Source organism: Erythrolamprus reginae, chromosome 7 (assembly GCF_031021105.1).
Source record: "Erythrolamprus reginae isolate rEryReg1 chromosome 7, rEryReg1.hap1, whole genome shotgun sequence".
NCBI lineage: Eukaryota > Metazoa > Chordata > Lepidosauria > Squamata > Dipsadidae > Erythrolamprus > Erythrolamprus reginae.
This window is the reverse complement of record NC_091956.1, coordinates 59,542,601-59,558,585: the sequence shown is the minus strand read 5'-3', so window position 1 is coordinate 59,558,585 and position 15,985 is coordinate 59,542,601. Positions and strand designations below refer to the sequence as shown.

General features: G+C 35.8%; 1 protein-coding gene across 2 annotated transcripts in view; it reads left to right on the top strand.

Annotated features, from left to right (window-relative positions):
• The window catches only part of QRFPR (pyroglutamylated RFamide peptide receptor), a 149,458-nt gene that overhangs the window by 101,519 nt on the left and 31,954 nt on the right, over positions 1-15,985 (top strand). For both annotated transcript variants that reach the window (XM_070757651.1, XM_070757653.1), the window contains exon 8: positions 6,205-6,307. In XM_070757651.1, the coding sequence (XP_070613752.1) occupies positions 6,205-6,307 (103 nt within the window). The remainder of the gene's footprint in view (positions 1-6,204; positions 6,308-15,985) is intronic.

Sequence of the window (15,985 nt, the reverse complement as noted above, 5' to 3'; positions counted from 1 at the left end):
CATGATCTAAATAAGAAATGTTTCTAGCATATGAACAAGATGTACTTTGAATGTACTTTAATATATAAGGAACAAGTCGTGGTATCTAGTAAAGCTTTGTTATTTTAATTCTGAGTGTTGTTTAAATTTTAAAAAGAAGTACTGCAATACTATTTTAAACTGTAATGAAAAGTTCAGCAAGGAGAAGACACCAAGGGATTAAGCCTGACTTGTTTTTCATACAATTCATAGCATGAAATAGCATGAAATCTCTATGCCAGATTATCAGATATCTAAGCCCCATTTCCAAACAGTTTCCTAGAACTAAGTACACCCCCTGCAGGAAAATGGTAAACTTGTGAAATTGTCTTGCCTGGTTGGCAGCATAATGTTGTGCAAGCATTAAAGAATTTTTGCTTTGACAGTCCTGAAAAATACATTTTGCATAGCTATGTGAAATTCAGTGGGATATCTTATTTTGGGGAAAACATGTTACTATATACAATAGGACTATTTTTTGAGTATAAAAGCTGATGCAACCTATTTATGAATTCACATAATGCTATACTATATATTACAATGTCCAAAATATAAAGATCTAAATCCAAACCAAACACATTGTGTACTAAACCATTGATTCTGCCAACCCTCACATTAATCAAAGAAATGACAATAAAAGGAAAGGAGAAATGGGAAATATGACATGAACAACCTTGCAAGCAAAGAGACAAACAAAACAATGTGGCAAATGAAGTGATGCATTTCATAAGTCTAAAAGTTGGCAATATTTTTTGAATTTTCTCCATTTTAGTCCTCATCCATTTTAGTTTTGTCTGGTTTCATTAGGCTAGTAAATGTAAAACCTAGTAAATGTAGAACCAAGAGATTTTGGGAAAGTCTCCTCGTTTATAGGATTTTGATTATAAATACAACATTACTAGTTGCTTGAAGAAAATAATTAAAAATCTGTAACTACAGCAAGAATTTGATTTATCTTGCTAATTTTAATTCAATAGAAATATCTTATTAAGAATCTATCACAATAATAGTTATTATAATTATAAAATTAAACTTGTGATTGTAAATATAACAAAATATGAACCAATGAAGCAGTACTGATGCTAACTATTATCAAGGTAACAATAATTACAACTGAAAATGTATAGATAGCATTTCTGAGACAGTAATAAACATTTTCAGATTTTTTTTTGTGAAGGATCTGTTTTAACCTTTCTTTTAGGGAATAATGGAGAGATCCTGAAAGTTCATAGCACTATTATTTCAATATTATTTATGGATGGATGATTTGAATTATACTGTAACTTTCTGCTCCATCAAAAACATAAAATAGCACTACTCAAAAAGTTCAGAAATATTTACCGGTAAAATTGGGACTGTAGAAACACAAATGTTTTACATTTATATTTGCCAATATGTTACTCTGTTTAAAATGGAGAGAGGAACAAAGGAATATTTTCTGGTTTAGAAGATGTTACATAATTACAGTAGGATTTTCCTAGTTCATACTGGTTCAAATTAGTAATGAGATTAAATGTAAATGATCTACAGTCTGTTGTTTGGTTGTAAGTCTGTAGTGGTGCTTCTGTCTCTCTTTCAGCTCTTTCTTTTGTATGTATCTGGATCAGCTTTAGAATAATATGGTCAGAGACATCCCCACATCCTGTCTGCAGGAACTAATTATGGTTTCTAGTCCAGAAAACCTGAGGATAAATGCATCCTCCCACATATCTCCAAACAGAGCACAATAGAAACCTTTTGGCATACAATGCCCTACTGGGTGAAAGGGGGGGAAAATCAACCAGGACTCTGTGCTGGAGAGAAGAAGTATATTTATTTATTTATTTATTTGTTTGTTTGTTTATTTATTTACTTATTTACTTATTTACTTATTTACTTATTTACTTATTTACTTATTTACTCACTCACTCACTCACTCACTCACTCACTCACTCACTCATTCATTCATTCATTCATTCATTCATTCATTCATTTATTAGATTTTTATGCCGCCCTTCTCCTTAGATTCAGGGCGGCTTACAACATGTTAGCAATAGCACTTTTTTAACAGAGCTAGGCTATTGCCCCCACAATCCGGGTCCTCATTCTACCCACCTCAGAAGGATGGAAGTCTGAGTCAACCTTGAGCCGGTGATGAGATTTGAACCGCTGACCTTCAGATCTACAAGTCAGCTTCAGTGGCCTGCAGTACAGCACTCTACCTGCTGCGTCACCCCGGCTCATTGCTATCTTTGAATGCCCTACTATAACCCTAGCAGGAGAACTTATCAACAGCAACCTTGTTTATGACCCTATATTTACTTTAGTTATGATATATTCCATAATATTTATGAATGATAATAGCATCAAGATTAAATATCCCATCAATGCATAAGAGAAAAGCAACATGGAGGTAAATTTCCATCCTTCCTTAAAAATGTACAATTCAGGGAATCCAGTTTCTAAACAAAGATTATGTTGCATTGATACAATAATTAGATTCTTATTCTAAGAACAAGTTACTATAATCTCTTACTCAGGAACAGGTTAATATACTTTATTTATGAAATAAACTGCAGTATCCCTGCAGTGTGCCTACGCCAGGCCTCAGTAACAAGACAGTTTTGCTGCCCTCCTGAAATTTAATATGGACTAGTTGGAATAATTCAAGCTTTATTTGTTTATTTTTTTCATTTATTACTAAGGAGAATGGGGTTTTTTGACATTGTATTGGACTAATAGAAAGACTGCATGGTTTTTCCATGTAAAGTATCTAATTTTGCAGTACCTAATAATTAGTGATCAAGTTATAGCCAGGGGTGGGCAGCAGGCAGAATGGGTGGGAAGGTAGTTCCACTGGCGGATATGAAGACGCAAGCGCAGCTCCAGCTGATCGGCGGCTGTCACTTCTTGGATTACTGGTCTCGGCTCGGCTCTCCTTTTTTCCCCTGGTGCTGTTGCTGCGTCTGTGCTCCTTGCTTTTTTCCTCTTTCTCCCTTGCTGGCCTCAGAAAAGCTTCCCTCTCTCCTGCCTGGCTCCCCTCCAGCCTCACGCAGCCACCTCCCACCTGAGGTGCAAGCAGAAGGCGTGGGTGGAAGTGACGCTGGTAGCATTTATACTTCTGGAAGCACCCTTTTACCTGGCTACCCAGCCTGACCCAACCTTTCCTGGGGGGCGACCCAGGAAAGAAAGCGCAGGACATGCGAAGCAAATTGTCACCCCAGCCAGCGACACTGGGAAGGTTGTAAGTCGAGGACTTAACAGTTTACTTGAACAATGATGATCATTCAAGCCACTCCCACCTGGTCACGTGGCCTGCAAGCCATTACTACATAGTCACATGACCATTAAGCCACACCCACAAAATAAGCCACACCTACAGTGTTGCAGTAAAAAAATTGGCTGCCCATTACTGGTTATAGCTATATACAGTAGTCCCTTGCTATACCGCGCTTCACCTACTGCGGCTTCACTTCATCACGGGTTTCTGAGGAAGTCGATCGGCGGATTTAAACAGCCCGCCGAACTCAATCGGCAGGTTTTTCCAAAAAATATATATATCTAAAATTGTAAATACTGTATTTAAATACTGTATCTAAAATAAATACTGTGTGGGAAGGGTTTATAAACACTTAAAACAATGAAAACTTACCAAACAATTACAATATAAATACTTAAATAAGTACTATCAGTCGATAAATTCCCCATCGCGGATTTCACCTATCGCGGCCAGGTCTGGAACGTAACACCAGCGATAGTTGAGGGACTACTGTATGTCAAAGTACTAAACATAAGTGAGCAATTTTTAAAAAAATGTATTTGCTAGGCTCCATTTTTCTTCCAAGAGCTCATACAGCTTCCATGGAGATGTCCTTCATTTTATTTTCACAGTAGCAACCTTGTGAGACAATGGAGCTTAAATAGAAATTGCAGTATAGCAAGTAAGATTTCTTTATATAAGTAATTAATTTTCTGTGCTTGTTTCAAACCACTTTGCGCAAAAGTATCCATCCAAGTATTAATGAACTGTGGATGTAAATTTTCATGTAAAAGGAGACATTTTGTCTTTTATTTCAGTCTTTCCCAGCGTGATACACTTAAGATGTTGAATTGTAAATTTTAAAAGTTGAAGCGCAATTGAAGGTTTTTTGGGAAATAGCAGTTTGGAAAGTGGATATTGTTAACTGATAACTGGAACAATGAATTTGAGGAAGTTGGGTGTCTGGCATAACTGTTAATCATAATATTTTAAGTCTGTATCCCTTGTTAAAAAGACAAAAATTAAAAGGCAGCTGTAGAAAAAATGTGTCCGTATCTACAAAGAATTTCATGTAAGCTTAGTATTTTTGATCAGCTGATGGAAATACAATATATATAAGAAAAATTACTGGATGAAACGGTATGCCCTTCCCCCTAGGCCTATACAATTTATGCATGGTATGTTTGTGTGTATGTTTGGTTTTTTAAATTAGGGTTTTTAAAATTATTTCAAATATTAGATTTGTTATATGTTGTTTCACTATTGTTGTTAGCCACCCGTGTCTGCAGAGAGGGGTGGTATACAAATCTAATAAATGAATGAATGAATGAATGAATGAATAAATAAATAAATAAATAAATAAATACAAACAAACAAAACTGGCCCAAATAGAAAAAAGAAACTGCTTTAATTAAGACTATTTCATTGGGTGGTCCCATAATTCAAGACTTCTAATGAATATTTCATTGAAAACAAAGAGGTTTAAATTTAAAGAACTTTGCACATATGGCCACAAAGCACTTTTGTAGCTATATAGCACATCTGAGAACCATATTTTATGTTCCAAGTTGGATATATTTAAGGTTATTAGATCAACAGATTTATATTATCAACTAATATAGTTTCTTTTTTAAATATCTGAACAATATTTTGTAAAATTCATAACTACCGTAATTAACAGTTTATCTTTTTTTACCAGAAGCTCCAATTTGATTTGACAGAATAGTTTTTGTGAAATTCTTAGAATATGCTTAAGAATAAAAAAGGTTAAAAGGTAAAGGTTCCTCTCGCACATATGTGCTAGTCATTCCCAACTCTAGCGGGTGGTGCTCATGTCCGTTTCAAAGCTAAAAGAACCAGTGCTGTCCAAAGATGCCTCTGTGATCATGTGGCCGGCATGACTAAATGGCGAAGGCACATGGAACCTGTTACCTTCCCACCAAAGGGGGGAGGTCCATATTTTTCTACCTGCATTTTTACATGCTTTCGAACTGCTAGGTTGGCAGAAACTGCAATAAGTAATGCGCTGCTAGGGATTTGAACTGCCAAACTGATCAACAAGCTCAGCATTTTAGCTATTGAGCCACTGTATCCATTCAATGCTTATTATGCTTAAGAAGATAAATATGCTTAATATGCTTTAAAATATTCCTAATGAAAGAGATAAATAAATACAGTGGTACCTCATGATACAAACTTAATTGGTTCCAGGAGGAGGTTCGTAAGGTGAAAAGTTCGTAAGACGAAACAATGTTTCCCATAGGAATCAATGTAAAAGCAAATAATACTTGCAAATCCTTCAGGAAAATCCCAAACTTTAGAAGGGAGGCGAACAGAGGGCAGGGAGGAGCAGCTAAAGGGGGCGGGTGGAAGAAGCAAGGCTAGGCTAAAGGGTGAGTGGGAAGGAAGAAAGGCAAGGGGGCGCCCCTCCCTTTTCTTTCTTCAAAAGACACTCTTTCAGTGCCTGCAAGCACGCTGTTCTCCTACTTTTGTTAATGCAAAGTCTTTCCCCCTCCAAGCCGCCCCTCCCTTTTTTTTGTTCAAAAGACACTCTTTCAGTGCCTCTGCAAGCACGCTGTTCTCTGGAAAGTCTTTCCCCCTCCAAGCTGCCCCTCCCTTTTCTTTCTTCAAAAGACACCCTTTCAGTACCTGCAAGCACACTGTTCTCCTACTTTTGTTAATGCAAAGTCTTTCCCCATCCAAGCCGCCCCTCCCTTTTCTTTCTTCAAAAAAGGGGAAAAAAAGAAACCCCTTCCTCCCAGCAGCAGCGGCTTGGGTTCGTAAGGTGAAAATAGTTTGGAAGAAGAGACAAAAAAATCTTAAACACCGGGTTCGTATCTTGAAAAGTTCGTTAGAAGAGGCGTTCGTAAGATGAGGTACCACTGTATATGTATACTTGTTTTCTGTAGAAAATATGGTATCATTTATTTTTTCTCTTCTGAAACCAGATGTGACAGTGTAGAACTTGATGATAAAATAAGGATTCTGATCAGGAAGAATGATACTCTAGAGTCCTGTAAGAAACCAGAGGACAGTTCTTGTACCTTAAATGTAAGTATCTTATGTTTGACATTCTTGACAGCTCCTTAAAATTAGGTAATTTATTTTACGCAAGTGTACAAACACTTCATTTATTGCTAAATTAATGGGGATATCTCTCTGCTCTCTGCAGTTGTTTTCTGATAGTATGAAGAATACTGACATGAGATGGGATTGTTTGTATAATAAAGTAAGACATCATTTCATTGGTATAGCAGGACATCAAATTTACAGCAATCAGTTCGGCAATAATCTATGAACTAATCTTGGAGGTTTGAAATCAACACATCAATGAAATGATGGCTCAAGTTTGTAGGGATGAGATCAACACTTCATAGTTCTATCTTATTGCTTCCTCATTTATGTGATATTATTCTGTCAGAACTGTAGAAAGATAAGAGATGGATACATCACTACAATTTATTTGAAAAAAAAATTATAATGGTGTTTTTATTCATTGAATGGATGATATCATTAGCATGCTTCTCCTCGGAGAAGAATTGTTAAATATTTGAGATACTGAAATACTATCACATGGTATTCAATCAGATATTGCACAGAGTTTTGTCAGAAATACTTTTACTTTGAATTTCATTACTCTGCAATGGATTGGAAATGATGACCTAAATGATAGGTTCCAAATTATTATTCTGTCCACACTTCTTCACTTTGAAGATATATCAGAGCTAGATGAAAACTCACGATCATATGAAATAATCATGAGTGAAAGGAAAAATTCCACCTTTTTGTTACCAATCAGACTCAAAGATGGAATTTCTTTAGCAACAGCGGCTAGATTACATTCTTTGTTTCCACAGGGTAATCAGTTGTGCTTAATTTAGAGGTTGGGTGAATCCAAGAACACCATCTGCTTGATAGAACTAAAATAATGTAGCCTACACCTCATTCCGAAGAACCCAGTCTTAACCAACTGACATAAAGAACTGAAACAGAAAGCATTATTTTCTGCATTAACTAGTTTTGTGTATCATACTAAGAATAATGAGAGTTGTATGAGTAACGACTAATAATTCAAAAACCTTGCTACTTATTTTCCTTCTTTTTTTTCATTGATGGATATTTTTCATTCTTCCTACTACAATTATTTTTGTGTTATTAGGCTAATGTGTGGGATGAAAAGTGAGAAGATCTTGTTTCACTTCCCACTTAGACATTTTTGGACAATAATGATTCAATAATACTGTTTATTTAATTTATCTTTCCATTTAATCTGAATATATCTATAAAACATTGGAGCAATAGCCAAAAAGTGGCAAAAGTAATATTGGGGGGGGGGGGTATATTTAGGCAGACACCAATTGTGCAAGTTCTCCCACTTAAAAAGCTGAGAGAGGCCTGTAATTGACATCATAGGTAGATCTCAACCATGAGAGACAATATGAGAAAATACATCCAGAAATCTTGATTGTTTGTAGGTGACCAAATACTTATTTTCCACCATAATTTGGAAATAAATTAGTTAAAAATCAGACAATGTGGTTTTCTGGATGTGTTTTCCCCACTGTATCTATAGTACATTAAAGCCCAACAACACAAGAGCATGCAACAGATTCAAACTTAATATTAACCGCTCCAAACTTGACTGTAAAAAATATGACTTCAGCAACCAGGTTGTCGAAGCGTGGAACTCATTACCTGACTCAGTAGTGTCAACCCCTAACCCCCAACATTTCCCCCTTAGACTATCCACGATTGACCTCTCAAGGTTCCTTAGAGGTCAGTAAGGGGCGTGCATAAGTGCACCAGTGTGCCTTCCGTCCCCTGTCCAATTGTCTCTCCTTATCTCATTTATCTTTTCTTCCTTTCAAATATGTTCACCTATACTTTTATATCTTTTCTTCTATTCTTTTCTTTACTTATATTATTACATATCTTTCTCTTCAATGTGTATTATGTATTGGACAAAACAAACAAACAAACAAACAAACAAACAAATAAATAAATAAAACTTAAATGATTGGTTTTCAGTTAGTTATATTTCACATTCCTATAATGGAATCACAAGTCTAGATCTAGGAACATAACAGCCTGGTAGGAGTATAGGTGGATTTGGCTTCTGGGGACATCTGTTCTCTACATTTAAGCCAGTTCTTTTCCATTATTAAAATGATCGTCAATTGATTAGACATACTGGAGGTTAGAGAAGTCCAAATGAGTGAAAAAATAAATTCCTGAAGAACATATTTCATAATGTCCACCCCACCATATGCAGAATATTCCTGATATTTTTTTATAATCTCCAGATCATATCAGGGATAGTTCCAGGCGTGGGTTCCAACTTACCTCACTACCGGTTCACTTTCTCCAGTGCCGCATGGCTGTACATGCACATGTGCAGTACAACCCACCCACCCCACCCACAGAAAAAAAAATAATAATAAAAAAGCCAAAAACAAAGTGGTGACTGCATGCACAATGCTGGAAACTCACCTTCTGTGCAGGCTGCGAGAGCAATCATGGGCTTCCCCAGGTATGCCCATGTTACACCAACACTCCGCAGTCTGCACTGGTTGCCGATCAGTTTCCGGTCACAATTCAAAGTGTTGGTTATGACCAATAAAGCCCTTCATGGCATCGGGACCGCCTTCTATCGCACGAATCCCAGCGACCGGTTAGGTCCCACAGAGTTGGCCTTCTCCAGGTCCCATCGACGAAACAATGTCATATGGCGGGATCCAGGGGAAGAGCCTTCTCTGTGGTGGCCCCGACCCTCTAGAATCAACTTGCCCCAGAGATTAGGACTGCCCCCACCCTCCTTGCCTTTCGTAAACTCCTCAAAACCCACCTCTGTCATCAGGCATGGGGAAATTAATTCCCCTGGGCTGTTCCCGCTTTGTGTATGGTAGGTATGAGATGCATGATTGTCTTTTATATTAAAGGTTTAAAGTATTTTTAAGTATTGGATTTGTACTATTTCTTGCTGTGAGCTGCTCCAAATCTACAGAGAGAAGGGCATATAAATCGAATAAAATAAATAAATAAATAAATAAATAAATAACAAATAAATTGAAAAAAATTGAAAAAATCTATTTAAAAAAGATGGCAGCACTCACAGTCTGGCACCAACTGATCCGGTTCTGTTACCAGGCTGCTACTGTTCTGGCCAACCGGTCAGAACTGGGAGGAGCCCACTCCTGGATAGTTCATGTCGACTTTGAAATATTGACAGAAAACAGCAGTGTATGGATGCAAAGTTGTTTATAATGAATACAAAATTAGTAATATTGGGCTGAAAACAAATATAATTAATTAATTAATTAGATTTGTATGTCGCCTAGGCATGGGCTGCTGCCCGGATTGGGGGGGGGAAACGCAGTGGGGTAGCGAAAATGGAGCTCCACCCCAGGGCCCCCAATTTGCACTGAAAGATGTTGAAAGAAAATGCAGGGCGTCCTGCATAAGCCACGCCCACAGTGTGGTAGTAAAAAATTTGGTAGCCCTTCACTGAATTGCCGCCCCTCTCCGAAGACAATTCCTATATAGAAGCCTTTAACACAGTCCAGGGGCATTTTCTTACAGCAATCTCTTATGGAGTGTAAACTTGTAACACTTAGATTAGCCCTGCCTCCCTGTAGCCCTTGACTGCCGAAAATAATTCCCAATAAATGATAAAGTGTATTTGCCATCTGTAATAGTTGTGAGATTCTCTTCTAGTTTACAAGACTGAGTTCAAGACTGAGAAGCAATATGTGGATGAGTGAATTAAAGAAGGTGTCACAACATGTATCATATTACATCTGCATTACAATTATTTCTTCATTTCTATCTAGTCATGGCACTTTTCTAGAAATTTATATACATATATATTTACACTGAGAAAACAGTGTAAGTTAATGGAATTTGTTATGTTTTATTATGAATTATTTTGAATGGAGTCAAATGAATAGCAGTGACCTGAAACAGAAGCAGAATTTCTGCTGCTTTCCAGCCCTAACCAGATGCTAACAGTGTTCCCAGATCTTATCCGCTTGCAAGCTCTTTCATTGTTACTCTCTGCAAAGAAGAACGTTTTCCAAGCCCTAAGTCTTTGCAGGGTTTTTTCCATTGCTCTACTTGCTCAGACTGTTTAGGACACAGGAAAGACCAGAGTAAATTTTGGGTTCAAATTACCTTAGTTACTCAAGACTTCAAGATGTATCTTTCAGAATTTGTATAAGATTACTAAAGGAAGCAAAGCAGGGCAATATATTTATTTATTTATTTATTTATTTATTTTGTCCAATACACAATAAGGGTTTTAGTGAGTATATATCAATATAAACATAGTAAATTCATGATGAAGGTTATAGAGGAGATACTCATAGTAAAATATATCTAAGAAATAATAGAAAAGAAGATATAGGAATAGAATATATAGGAATAGAATATCTAGAATATAGGAACAGAATATATATATATATATATATATATATATATATATATATATATACACACACATACATACATATATATATATATATACATATATACATATACATATACATACATACACATACACATACACATACATATATATATATGAATAGAATATATCAATGAAAGAATAGAAGAAGAGATATAGGAGATATAGGAGAGTAATAGGACAGGGGACGGAAGGCACTCTAGTGCACTTGTACTCGCCCCTTACTGACCTCTTAGGAATCTGGATAGGTCAACCATAGATAAACCAAGGGTAAAGTGTTGGGGGTTTGGGGATGACACTATGGAGTCCGGTAATGAGTTCCACGCTTCGACAACTCGGTTACTGAAGTCATATTTTTTACAGTCAAGTTTGGAGCGGTTAATATTAAGTTTAAATCTGTTGTGTGCTCTTGTGTTGTTGTGGTTGAAGCTGAAGTAATCGCTGACAGGCAGGACGTTGCAGCATATGATCTTGTGGGCAATACTTAGATCTTGTTTAAGGCGTCTTAGTTCTAAACTTTCTAGGCCCAGGATTGAAAGTCTAGTCTCGTAGGGTATTCTGTTTCGAGTGGAGGAGTGAAGGGCTCTTCTGGTGAAGTATCTTTGAACATTTTCAAGGGTGTTAATGTCTGAGATGCGATATGGGTTACAAACAGATGAGCTGTATTCGAGGATGGTCTGGCAAAAGTTTTGTAAGCTCTAGTAAGTAGTGTGAGATTGCCAGAGCAGAAGCTATGTAGGATTTTTCAGAGTACAAGACGCACCAGAATATAAGATGCACCTTAGTATTTGGGGAGGAAAATAGGGAAAAGAATCTGCTTACCAGGTATTCATCTAGCTAGCATCCTTAGACTGGTCAGCTCCAGCACATTATTTTATCCCCTGGTTAAGGGCTTTAAAAAAAATTTATTCTGAGAGAGCTTCCAAGCCAGTAAGAGCTGGGAACATCATTAGCACCTGGAAATATGTTAAAGGGTTAAATAGGGTTCAGGAGGGAAGTGTTTTTAACAGGAAAGTGAACACAAGAACAAGGGGACACAATCTGAAGTTAGTTGGGGGAAAGATCAAAGGCAACATGAGAAAATATTATTTTACTGAAAGAGTAGTAGATCCTTGGAACAAACTTCCAGCAGACGTGGTTGGGAAATCCACAGTAACTGAATTTAAACATGCCTGGGATAAACATATATCCATCCTAAGATAAAATACAGGAAATAGTAAAAGGGCAGACTAGATGGACCAAGAGGTCTTTTTCTGCCGTCAGTCTTCTATGTTTCTATGTTTCTATGAAAGAAACAGTCTGAGCAAGTAGAGAAATGGAAAAAACCCTGCAAAGACTTAGAGCTTGGAAAACATTATTTGCAGAGAGTAACAATGAAAGAGCTTGTGTATATTAATAGCACCTGGTTAGGACTGGAAAGAAATATCTGGAGCAAGTAAAGAAGTGAACCCCCCCCCCCCTACAAAGACAGGGTTTGGAATACATTTTTGGTAGAAAGTAAGAATGAAAGATCTTGAAAGTCAGTAATTGCTGGGAACATTGTTAGCACCTGGTTAGGACTGGGAAGAAACTTACTCAGAGCAAGTTAGAGTAATGAAACAAACCCTGCAAAGACTTAGGGCTTGGAAAATATTCTTCACAGAGAGAAACAATGAAAGAGCTTGGGTACATTAATAGCACCTGGTTAGGGCTGGAAAGAAATATCTGGAGCAAGTAAAGCAATGAAAAGACAGGGTTTGGAATACATTCTTGGTAGAGAGTAACAATGAAAGAGCTTGCAAGCCAGTAAAAGCTGGGAACATTGTTAGCATCTGGTTAGGGCTGGAAAGAAACATTTGGAGAAAATGGAGAATGAAAAAAAATATCAAAGACAGGGTTTGGAATACATTCTTGGCAGAGAGTAACAATGAACGAGCTTGCAAGCTGATAAGAGCTGCGAACATCATTATCACCTGGTTAGGGCTGGAAAGAAACTTACTCAGAGGAAGTTAGAGTAATGAAACAAACCCTGCAAAGACTTAGAGCTTGGAAAACATTCTTCACAGAGAGAAACAATGAAAGAGCCTGCAAGGTAAGAGCTGGAAAGATCATTAGCAGCTAGTTAGGGCTGGGGGAGAAAGCTACATTCAGAGTATAATTATCAGCCAGTTTTAGGGAAGAACAAGGTGCATCTTATAGACCGAAAAATACGGTATCTGTTATCTTATTTGTCCTCAAACTGTGCTATTGGAAAATTATTAATAGCTATTAAAAGCTAATGCTTGTGCATCAGTCTTCAATATGAAATAGATGTAGGTGAAAAATGGTTATGACAAATGAGTATTTTAACATATTATATAAATGAAAGTGTACAATAAAGAGAGAAAGTAACTATGTTTATATTTATAAATTTTGTCACTTCTAAATTTCAAAGTACTATATATTTTTCAAGAAATGCACTTTCTGACATTAGATTGTATTTTGTAGCCTGCTGTTTGGTTTGTATGAAAGAGTAGATACTCTGGAGAAATATAAGAGAATATTAGAATAAGAAGAATATAACCAGTAGAAGAATATAACCTGAGGACAGAATGTTTTTTTAATGGTACAATAAAATTAAATTTAATGTGGATTTTCAAAACCACTATGTTAAAAGTGTCACATTAAGAAAATGGAATAGATATAAATTCAGACTTCCTGAAAATATTTTTATTGGTTTCAACAGAATACATATTTTATAGAAGAGAAATAACAAGCAAAGTCAAATTGTTAACATATCCAGATTTGTTAGTACAGGAATTATGAGAATTTAAAACTAAATCAAGAGAACGGTTGAATGCAGAACTTTCAATATTTCCGATAGTTCCAGTTCTTATATTATTATTATTTATTATTATTAGATACAGTTAAAAGAAAAGTTTAAGGTACATAGAAAAATAACTGAAATTGAACATAGGGCGGTATTTGAAATTTAACAGTGCACAAATGATAACAAATTATTACTAAATCTTTTGTTGAGGTTTGAAATGGAAGAACAAATTAAACAGTGCATGATAAAATGAGCTAAGAATTTTTGTTATAATATACAGATAGATTGGTAAGAAATAATGTGGTTAAAAAGTCTGAAATTTACATTGTGTTATAATTTAATCCAATACTTTTATAAAATGATGTACTCTACTCTTGGTGTATGATAGCAGAAAAATATATATAAGATGTATAAAAGTACTTCTGACCTATGTTGGAAGCAGGGGTGGATTCAGCTTTTAATCGCTGGTGGTTCACTTAGTGGCGCTTGTGCATGTGCAGTGCTAAAAGGAAACAAAAAATAAGATGGCAGTGCCTTTGGCGCCACCAAGCTGATTCAGGGGCATGGCACGCCTAGGTTGCTCGCGATTCTAGCAACGCAGGCCGCCACATTACTACCGGTTCTATAGAACTAGCCCGAATTGGGAGGAACCCAACTCTCCTTGAAAGTGTGCAAAACCAAAACCCACAATGGAAAACTGGATTGTGAAGATGTCAGGATTTACAGAAATGGCAGCATTTATTTATTTGATCAGAGATAAAGCAAAAGTACTTTTTGTAAAAGACTGGAAGCCTTTTATGAACTTTTGCTAAAAATGAAAAAAGAAATCAAATGGTATTCAGATTGCTGATTAAAAAGGTTGAATATAGAATAGAGGAAATCTATGTAATGTAATTGTAGAGAGAGATGAGAGATAGAAAGTTGGTTTGTAACTGTTGTAAAGAAAATTGAAAGTTACTTTATTAATTACCTTTTTCTTTTGTTCGTATTGTTAACTTTTTCTTTTCTTTTTTCTTATACTTAACTCTTCTCTATATTTTTATATTTATCGTTTTTCATGTAAAACTTTAATAAAATTATATTTTAAAAATAGCTAATTAACTTCAGCTTCTTTAAGAATGCTACCTGCTATATTTTATTTTGAGAATAATATGTGGCATATTTCTTACAGCTTTCTTGTTTTTCTTTTGAAAATCTATACACATTTTGTCCAATCCTGTTTTGGCAGCATAATATGTCTACATACCTTTTTCTAGTGTTTATAGTTTCTATGGTAAAGAATACAAATGACATCCCATAAACTTATATCCTACTACCAAAAGGCTCTTGTAAGTCTGTCTTCAAAACTTAAGTGTAAACAAATTCCATCTACTTCCTTCTCTTTTTATACAAAAGAGGAAATCTTTGTAGAGAAAATAAAACTGAGCTTAAAAATACCACATGATTGAGACCTTAATAGGATTGCGAACATCTGCTTTATGCATCAATAATCACATCTGTAATAATTTTTCATTGTCTTATGTTGCAATATAGTGGATCTTTCCTAAGACATGGCAATGTTGATTATTCTTACTTAATTTCAAAGGAAGAATCAATTCTTCAAATACAGCATTTATCCCCTAGAAAAACAGAGTTTTTTCCCCTGCTAATTCATGTGGCTTCATATGGACTGCTAATAAAAGAAGGTTTTGAGACCAAAGGAATAAAAAGACATTGCAAATAATCACATGCAGTATACTGCAGATGGAAAATTGTATTTCCAAATTTTCTCTTTGACTACATAATAAAGATTTTGAACCATTTCAGTACCTCGGATTTACTCTCCTTTCGATATACAAAGCAATATCTTGAGAAATCATTGGTTATGGTTAAAAAAATAAGATTTACCACTAACACTTTTACAAGATACTGGTCCATGCACATCAATGTACAAAGTTCCATTACTCTTTTTCATCTTGCATTATTTCATATAGGAACTGTTTTTCTCTTTGCTTTTTCAGTGTTAAAGCAGTTACACACTACATAGTTTCCACATTTTTGTACCTTTAATAATACAGAAACACCATCCTTATTTAGCCTAGACGCAGACAATAAATTGCTACTGATTTCTGGAATCCACATAACATTGTTCCACACATTATTGTCTTGATCTTCTGGATGTTTCAGTGCTGATATCTTCACCTTTCCGACCCCTGCTATTCTTATATCCCATTCATCAGCCATCTCGACCCATCCATCCACCTCTTCTTGCTTTATAACCTGCAAAAAATATTTTTATTATAACTCATATGATTTGATGGCTCTGAGTCGACCACCCAGTGTTGTAGATCATCTTCCTCTGCATCATTTTCTCTGCACATCATCATCTTCCCAGGTTTTTTTCTTCTATAGCTTTGAAAGTTTTCTTTATTCTTGGTACTCTGTTTCTTTGAATATTGTCCAATAAGATGTTTGTCAGATACTGTTGTGGTTCAGCCTG